The 9,945-nt window shown below is 40.3% G+C and overlaps 1 gene segment (V, D, J or C); it reads left to right on the forward strand.

Annotated features, from left to right (window-relative positions):
- Positions 1–831: 831 nt before the first annotated feature.
- LOC116034612 lies at positions 832–9,573 on the forward strand. The segment is given in 7 exon segments: positions 832–1,094; positions 1,229–1,567; positions 2,748–3,080; positions 3,169–3,288; positions 5,055–5,390; positions 8,106–8,423; positions 9,133–9,573. Coding segments are annotated over 7 exon segments (1,851 nt in total).
- The last annotated feature ends 372 nt before the right edge of the window (positions 9,574–9,945 follow it).

Raw genomic sequence — 9,945 nt, forward strand, 5'->3', positions numbered from 1 at the left:
ACTTCAGGGATTGCTCCGGTGCTGCAGGAAATTCTGCTGGATGCATGTATTTTCCGTTTCCCTCTGCTTTCTTTGTGTTGAAATGTTTAATTCAATGGACTTGTGAGGACTATGGTTAACTGCTCCTCAGATCTCTGCATGGTAAATTGAGACAGCTTGTCCAATCTGAGTTTTCTCTCGCATGACTATTTTGCAGCGGCTCTGTGCAGAGTTTAGCACCGCCCATGACGATTCTGATTGGTTTGAAGAAATGCCATTAAACCAGAGCACGTTTTCCTCCCATCCCCGAATGCTGTTTGGAGTAGCCAGATTCTCCTATAGCGCGCTTTGGAGGAGGGTGTGGCAAAGCGAGACTACTGTAAAGGCAAAAAGCATAATGCTTTTACAGCTGATGGTCAATAATTGTGTCAACATTTCAGTTATATTTTGCAGAAATACATGCGAGATATTCAGCTATGTGTGTTAAAGGAATAGTTCAACATTTTGGAAAATTAAATTAAATTTTCAACAAATTATTATTTATAGTGTCAAATCATAACAGGCGTAATCTGAGGACACTTACAGATAGAGTAGGTCTAGACCACACTATATTTTACAGAGACCCAACAATTCCTTCAAGAGCAATTGCACACAGCAGCGATCATTTATTTTTGTTAGAGTTGTGTTATGGCTTGGCAATACATACAGTGCAGACATTTTAAATCAGTACATATTTTTTGACTGCATTAATACTTTTACACAACTAAAAGCCAGTATCAGGTTTAGGCCAAACAAAGTGGTTGTTGTGGCCCCTCTCATGAGCACCTTACGGCTGACTCCAAGCATGTTTAGGTAACAGCCACAGGTCAGAGTCCAGGAGGAAGTGCATTAGAGAACAATGAGTACTGAGCAGTCAGGTGAATGTTTACCAGCCAAGCCCTACTCTACATGTTCGGTGACACAACCACCACATTAACCTTAGTCCAATCTCTTTAGAATCTCTTTGAACTGTAATCACTTTATTAACTGGCAATGTGACATCTGAGTCCAAATGGAACACCTGCAAAATATTAAAATAATGATTAAATTCATAGTTATTGTTTTGCACTGTAGAGGTAAGTTTGTTTTTTTATTGTTCTGGTATGACATTGTAAAGTAAAGCTCTGTGTTTGTCTCTTGCACAGTTTTTTGTCTTCTTTTTTGCGAACGTGTCCCCACCTTTAGGCACTAATCGCTTTTGTGTTTCCAGGTTCCTCAGCTGATACGACAAGGAAGCTCAGTGTGTTGGTGGGTGCAGACGTGACTCTCAGCTGCCGGTTTGATAAACTGTCCAAGCTGGTGGAGTTGAGCGCTCTAACCATTGAGTGGAACATGGTGGATAAACATGCAGAGAAGAGCGTTGTGTACACTTTTGTGGATGGTAGAGCACATGGGAGCAGAGATGGCTCTGTGGTGGATAGAATGAAGTTGCTAGAAAGTGATGCCTCTCTGCAGCTTTGTAACGTGACTGTGAGAGATGAAGGGCTGTACACCTGCAGAATCATCACACCTGTGGTCTACACGGAGACCACTTCACTGGAAGTGCTGGGTATTCCTCTGCCTGTTTCCACTCTAATGTGTCACATGCTCTAGCTCAAGATGTGCTACTGATTTAGAAAGAGGTTTAATATGAATGTTCTCTAACCAGCCTAGAAAAAATGTGCAAATTGTCTTTAAGTAAATTAGATCACTGAGAAAGGTTATACAAAAGTCATACTCTCGCTAACACAAGACTGTACATGTTCTTCCGAATGATTTAGATTTTTCCCCTTGCAGTCATTTAAGTTGCATGTCAGATTTCTGCTATGGAAACTGGAGAGTGCCACCAGAATAATCTTTACTGTTAAAACCAGGTGTTTAATTATAATTCATACTTTTTACGTGTTGCAGTTCTAGTTGTGGTTCCAGTGTTTTTGTTTATTATTAAATAATTTTTTCGGGGAAATACGTTTATTTGCTTTCTTGCTCTGAGGGTAAATGAGAAGATTGATACCATTCTCATCTGTACAATTTAAATTAAATTGTATTTTTAGTGTCAAATCATAATAGAAGTTATCTCAGGACACTTTACAGATAGAGTAGGTCTAGACCACACTATAATTTACAGTCAGAGACCCAACAATTTCCACAAGAGCACGCATTTTGAGCGACAGTGGCATAGAAAATCTTTCCTTTTACAGTAACAGGCAGAAACCTCAGACAGAACCTGACTCTTGAGTAGTGAATTGCCCTGACTGGTTTGGGGAGGAGAAGGAAAGCACGAGAGAGAGACAGACAGAGAGAGAGAGAGAGAGAGAGAGAGAGAGAGAGAGAGAGAGAGAGAGAGAGAGCTGTGAGACATTTTTTTGGCAACAACAAGCTTGAAACACAATATTGTTATCCTATATAATTACCGTATAAAGTTTTTATTGCAAATATATTAGCAAACAGTTGCTTATTTATACACTGAGTTGTGTTTCTGTTTACCTCATGAATGCAAGTTTAATATTCACTGTTCTTTTATCTCTGTTTTGGTCTCCACCAACTCCTAACATTTCAGTCCCTTTAGCTGCTCCATTACAGTATGTCCACCAAAGTTAGCTTGTCGCTAATTTCTGTGCTGCCATTGATTGGGCTGTGGCAGAAAAAAGCATTACAGCAGAATGTTCTATGGTGCATGAATGTGTGTTGTAGAATTTACAGAGTAAAACCTTACTAAAACAAATTACTGTTTTTGACTACTCCCCCAGCTCTGCCTTCAGTGTTTCTCCCAGAAAAGGCAGCAGTGACAGAGGGGGAGGAGAAGACCATACAGTGTGACATTACAGGTTTCTATCCAGAGAAACTTGCCGTGACATGGTACATTCAAAATGGCTCCCACGCTGTCCACGCAGGTGCCAGCCACCTTTCCCGTGTCTGCACCGAAATGGCCATTCACAATCCAGATGGCACCTACAGTATTCGCAGTGGCCTCACACTGCACTCGTCAGCCGTGAAAGATGCAGAGATACACATAATCTGCCAGGTGGAGCACCAGACCTACAGCCGGCCGTACAGCAGATCTGTTACACTGACTGTTCAGGGTAGGATTTCATTTTTTATTATCCATACTTAATCCATACTTAAATTACACATATACTATATGGATCTCTTAAATCATTTCCCCTGCAGCTCCATCACAGCCTCTTTACAGTGCTGTCACACTGATAGCTGTCACCAGTGTCATCAGTCTGCTGCTGGTCACCTCTGTCATTGTCATCGCGTTGATTCTCTACAGGTATTTCTGTAAAGGTATGTCTTATGTAATTACAGCTCGACTGAACATATTGAGACATTGAACTGAGAGTGAACAGCTCAGTGTGGATGTGATGGAGTTTGAGGGATCACATTTATTGTATAACTGTCGGCATGTCGAAGGTAGATCTTAACCTGATTCAATGCAATGCTACAATTTCATCAAATTCATTTATACATAAATATTTTGGTAATACTTTACTTGAAGGGCTGTCATGACATTGTCATAACTATGACATGACACCTGTCATGAACATGGAGTCTTTATGAATGGTTCAAAGTTGAAATTGTTTGAGATGTCTGTGTTATGACTACTTGACATTAACCTAGACAACATAACCTGTCAAATATATGTCATAGCAGGCAATTATGAAACTTAAAGAAACTATTTAGCTTTCACATTAAACTGTCATAAGTGGTTGTTTTGACATTGGCTGTCATAAGATCATTATATTGTTTCATGAATATGTTCCTTGACCTTAAGTTGAGTAGTTTTAGTAGTTCTAGAAGGTGCAGTCCTCTCCAGTCACCCTTCCGTCAGCCCTGCAACATTTATGCTGAATTGTCCATTTTACATAGCTTAGAGTATTTCTCTCACGCAGGCGTTCGTGCTAGTTGGCCGCATGGATGTATTAAAAAAACGTTGGCCATCAACTGTAGTCTTTGTTGTGTGTTCAAGTGCAACTTTTTAGCCAAGACACAGGTGACTTGAAGAGACGTGAGGCGACGCCACAGTCGGGCTTTGTTGCCACTAGTTTTTTTCTGTCTCGTTTATTTGACAGCCCTTTGACACGTTCTGTCTCTTTATCTCCCGGAATACCAGGATGCTATGCGAAATCACACACCGGGGTGGCATTATCTTGCCTTTGCTTGGTTCTGTGGGAAGAAACAAAGCTTATACATAAGTATACTTAACATATAACATAACATAACATAGCATAACAGCAGAACTTCATTGTGACGCTATTGTGAAATCTATGTGTGAAAGGTGCTAGTGAAACTATTAGTATTGATATATCATATGTGTATATGTATTGATTTGCAGCCTGCAACAGATCAACATATAAACATCATGACAATTGTATATGACAATTGTATAATCAACCCTCAAGGACCCCTTTTAGCAAATCTACGTTTCTATGTACGTTAAAAAAAAAAAAAAAACATTTCTATGTACGTTACTGCCACCGTCAGCTGGAATGAATATCCCCCTCCGGCTTGCTCGTGCACATGCTATTTTATCCTCATGTGTGTCAATGGTATAAAAAACAGGGATTCACCCATAGAAATACTGTTCCATTATGCTACCAGTGGTTATCAAATGATACTTTAATCCACTTTTTCCATTTTGTGACAGTTCTTACTTCACTATATTTCTGAGAAAAATCTTTACGTGTAAAAGCTTGTTAAATGTGATGCAGTGTTAGAGCTTAAACTAGTCAGCAGTACATGGAACAATCAGAGCAGCTACTGTACATTGGCCTCAGCCTCCAGAATAGCTTCAGGGCTCCTTGTCAAAGATTCCCCAACAACATTTTTTCCGAGATATTTCCTTATTTGTTTTAGTGACGGTAGCACCTCATTTACTGAACATCCAACTGAACAAAGTTGGGTTAAGATCTGTAGACTGTGAAGGCATTTAATTTGTCACCTGTATAATGCATACTTCAAGTTTGTCTCATAATTAGAATGAAGAGAAAATACTTGATTGATACTGATTGTCTTAATTGTGCAATATCATGCATCTCTATCTCTCTCCACAGCTCCACCAAGTGTTTCTGAAATCAGCCAACCCAGCATCATATATGCTCAGGTGCAGACCGACCTCAAATGCACCATCCGAGGAGCAAGACAGCAGGAGCTCAAAGTGAAATGGTTTAAATTAAGAAGCATCGCAGACTCAGTGGTCCAGTCAGAATCTGATCCCCTGTTGGTCAGTGAGGATCTGAGTGAACAGGCTTGTCTCCAGTCAGATGGCACACACCACACATCTGTCCTGACTGTGTGTCTGACTGTCAATGAAGACCTGACCGAATACCACTGTGTGGTGCTGTGCAGGGGCAAGAGCATCAGCAGAAAGACCACAGTCCAGGTGAAAGGTGAGTAACTTTAGCTCCAAGAGAAACTATATTCATGTCACTGTCAACTAGTCCTCCAAACCATACGGCGATATGGGTCGTTTGTTCCTCCAATACGACCCACAGGAGCATTTTCCGTCCTCATATTTAAAGCAGAAAACATAACGGTCCCATGTTTTAAACATGTCTTTAACGTAGTGAAACAGTCGCAGTTTGGTTTAGGCACAAAAACTTAGCTAAATTGAGAAAAAGATTGTAATTTGGGTTAAAATCAGACGCTATTTCACATCCGGTTACACACGTGACGCAGAATGTGACGTAGCTCCGTTTGTTGCATGAGGTAAAAAAACAAAAAAACTTGCTGTTTACTTTCATTTTCAAACAGGGGCCTGTTTCACAAAACCAAGATAAGGGATTAAGCCGGGATTTCCCCGTTATCCTGGAAGAATTTAGCCTTGACTCGGTTTCACGAAAGCGGAGGCACATAAATCACCATGGAGATTTATTCTGTGCAGCTAGCCTGCTCCCGACCAGGCTAACAGCCAGGATTTATTTAATCCTGGAGCCTTTTCTGTTCACTCAGCAGTAGTTTTACCCTATTGTTATCAGCCTGCATTAAAATACAACAGGTGCATATTGCTGTTCCTTTAAGTACTGTTATTATTTAAAGTTGTGACCATTATTTTTTTTTATTTTTTGTGTTTTTATGTGACAGTCATTGTTACTGTTATATTGCTGTATGAAGACTGCTGTTCATATTGTTGTTAGAAGTTTGATGAATATATTTTGGCAGTTGTTGAGATAATTAGAAAAGGCTGATAAAATTTCAAATGTGTTTTTAAATGAAGTCTGTTACTAAGGGCAATACATACAATGCTGTACATTTCTATGGTTGACCAATGCACCTTGAATTATTTTTTTAATTCTTTAACAATAAGGATCATGTTTGTTCTGCTTCCATGTGCATTGTATTTGGCATTCTTAGCACACAATTTCTGTTGTCCAGTAAACTGGGATTATAATTTGGGAGGATTGTACAATTTAAAGAACATATTTTAATTGTACAATCCTCCCAAATTATAGTCTTAGTTCACTGGACCAGTAACTATCTAGTGTTGTAGGGTAGATATAACAACAACAGGGAGAGGACACCTCGTTGGTTTTTGACCTTATATTTTGCTGGGGGGGGGGGGGAATAACTGATGAATATACTCTGTTCCATTCATGTTTACAGTGTGCATGGAATTTATCACTTAATTATCTTTATAGTTTCTAGATTTTAGAGTGCAATTTCTTCAGTGTCTTTATTTTCTATGTCCATATATATATATATATATATATATATAAAATATGTAGAGAAGGAAAATTGTCCTATTAAAAAAAAAAAATTAAAAAACGCGAGAAAAAGCGTGGCAGATAATAGCGGACAGACTGAATGATAGTCTAAAAATATACATTTATGAACTACTGCTCTTAACTGAAACCATTCAATGAGTCACTGCCATTTGCAAAAACGAACAGTTGTACACTTTGCATTAAAAGCGAGCAGTGGAAGTTAATATGACTCAGGAAATTTATATTTTAGCCCATGAGAGAGAGGGAGGAACAGAGTGAAAGAGATATTTACGCATCATATTCTTGCGTTGTAGAAAATTGATCTTCATGGTAAATTTCCTGAGTAACATTATCTTCTGCTTACTTTTAAGGCAAAGAGTACAACTATTAATTTGTGCAAATTATTAGTAGCCTAATCCTTGAATGGAATGATTATGGATGATGGTTTCAATTCAAAGCAATGGTCAGTTAATGTATATATTTAGGCTACTTACGCATTCAGTCGGTCCGTGATCATCTGCTACGCTTTCTCTCGCTGTTTCATTTCTTTTTATACAAATAATGTGTTTCACGTCATCATACTTCCACAAGAAGCTGCTGCTCACTCTGTATAAAGTATGTACAATGCGTATTCTACAATTTGGCATCAGTAAATCTGTGATCGACCTCGTGGTCTTTTGAGGAAAGCCGTGGACGCGCATCTATCTGAATTACTTCAGCCTGGCTCAACCTAGTCGCTCCTCCTCAGCCTGGCTTGGCCTTCGTGAAACGCACCAAGCCAGGATGCACAGATTAGACTAGGTCAAGCCTCGCTTTATCAGTTATCCTGGATTTATATATTCTGCTTTTGTGAAACAGGCCCCAGGGCATAAACCCCGGTCCCCTGGGTGAAAGTCCAATATTTGCTTGACCCATCCACCACCCCAACTTACCTCCTTACATGGAAATTTGGTGCTATTATACTTCGACACCTTACTTCCTGCTTTGTTCCCGTCATAACTCCTACGGCCACTAGAGAGCGCCGGCACTATAAACGTAAATATAGGTTGTAATTGTTGCTTGAAAAAACAACTTGTGTTGGCGTTTGTTCTGGGGAGGACAGTCTTGTCATTGACATTGTATGATGTTTTCTGAAACAACATCACTTGAGGTTGATCACTCTTCAATAATTTGGTGTGGATATTTGTCAGCTGCTGGCCAGATTGCGACCCCCCCTGATATTTTGTTAAGCTGCAATCACAACATTGACATATCATCTTATGAAGTTGACATGGCTAACATGTTAGTGTCAGCAAAATGCGATGTGGGAAATGATGCTGCTGAGAGCAATGAGAGTGCTCTGTATTGTTATATAACATGCACTGCCCTCTCCTCTCACCACACACACTCACACACCTCCAGTGGAGCCGTCTTTCCTCCAGATCTCCAGCATCCCTCAGATTCCCAAGGTGGAAAGGCTGCTGGTTCTCTGCTGTAGGGTGGAGAACTTCTACCCCCAGGACGTCGACCTGGAGTGGTCCAGGAATGACGGGGAGCAGGTGTGCACTGTGACACACTTTGGACCTTTTTCCGACCACAACCGCCTCTTCAGCGTGTGGAGTAAGATTGAGCTGGTCATGGCCAGAGAGGACGAGAGTGCCGTCTACACCTGCCGTGTTTACCACTCCAGCTTCCCTGCTCCAGGTTACAAAGATGTCCTGTACCACATTAACACTCAAGGTAGCAGCACCAAATGTTTCCTAAAAGTACATTTAGATAATACTTTTCAGTAAATCTGTGACTGCAGAGAGGGAAAGGGGGGGGGGTTTGTATCATGTGGACGCACATGAATTCCTCATGGGGGCGGCAGAAACTACGCACTATAGCTTTAATTTAAGACATTGTGCAGAAGGTAAGGTAAAAGGTTTAAAATATAACTTAAATAAAATATAAAATAAAACAAATACCAACCTCAAGGTAAAAGAATGTGAACATGGAACATTCTTAAAACATAGCCTACATATTATATAATTACCTTTTCCGGGAGCTTTCAACCCCATCTCATTTCATGACAGACAGTTGTCATCATGTGCAACTCTGGTCACATGATAACACTTGTTGACAACTAATGCCTATTTCCTGAACAACTCCATGTTCTGAGGAAGATGCTGAGATGTGGTTGAAAGGCCAGAAAAAAGTTAAGTGGACTCATTCCTCACCCGGAGCAGGCACTCCATCGGTTTCCTGCTGAGAAGCATGGCCTCAGATTTAGAGGTGCTAACAAGAATGCTTTGTTTAAAATCCTTCTACTCATTTATTCTTCTCCCTCCCGCCCCGAGGACAATAATAACAAGGGTAAATGTGACAATTTAGTCAGGTCAAAATGCTGCACATACAGTAACAACCTTTAACATGTTTTATGGCATGTATCCCATGTCTGTTTGAACAGGAACTCCTCCTAATGTGATGTTTATTGACTGTGAACCGCTGTGTCCTCTGTTGAACGAAGAATGTACACTGCACCTGTGTGTCAAAGACTTCTGTCCTGAGGACGTGTCAGTGACTTGGACTAAAGATGGAGAAATGGTTTCCTGCTTCAACACTCCCCCGAGCCTAAACATCAATGGCCTCTACTCCATGTTCAGTTTTCTCAAACTCACCCCTAACAAGGATGACCAGGGCTCCAGGTTCAGGTGCCAGGTGGTCCACAGCGCCCAGAGGGAGCCTGAGGAGAGGCTCTTCACCCTGTGTGCAAGCCACAACGTGCATCTGATATCTGACGGCTGCTGATGTCCTCACTAAACTTGTATTTCAATCTACATGGTTTGATTTGTGAAGGTTTGGATGCAGATTAGTACAGAGAGATGAAACAGAGTTTGGGACTTAAAAAGTCCAGTCACACTGTCTGCCTCTGATATGATGGACATTGTTAAGTATCAGATACTAAAGCCTAGTTCAGCCTCTCTCTTTCTCTCTCTCTGGGAAGTATCAGATTCTACAGCCTAGTTCAGCCTCTCTCTCTGGGAAGCATCAGATATTACAGCCTAGTTCATCCTCTTTTTTTTTGTGATTAAAATCTGAATCTGCAAAGTAACCAGTAACATTTCTCTGTTAGATAAATGTAGTAGTACAATCTAGTACATAGTAAGTCAGTAGTATCCAGTTGGGTTGCATATTTTTTAAGTGCTTTGGGTGCTTTCTGTAAGTCATATATCATGGTACAATGAAGAAAAGTAACATTCATATCTAAACATGATCAAAC

Source organism: Sander lucioperca, chromosome 6 (assembly GCF_008315115.2).
Source record: "Sander lucioperca isolate FBNREF2018 chromosome 6, SLUC_FBN_1.2, whole genome shotgun sequence".
Lineage (NCBI taxonomy): Eukaryota > Metazoa > Chordata > Actinopteri > Perciformes > Percidae > Sander > Sander lucioperca.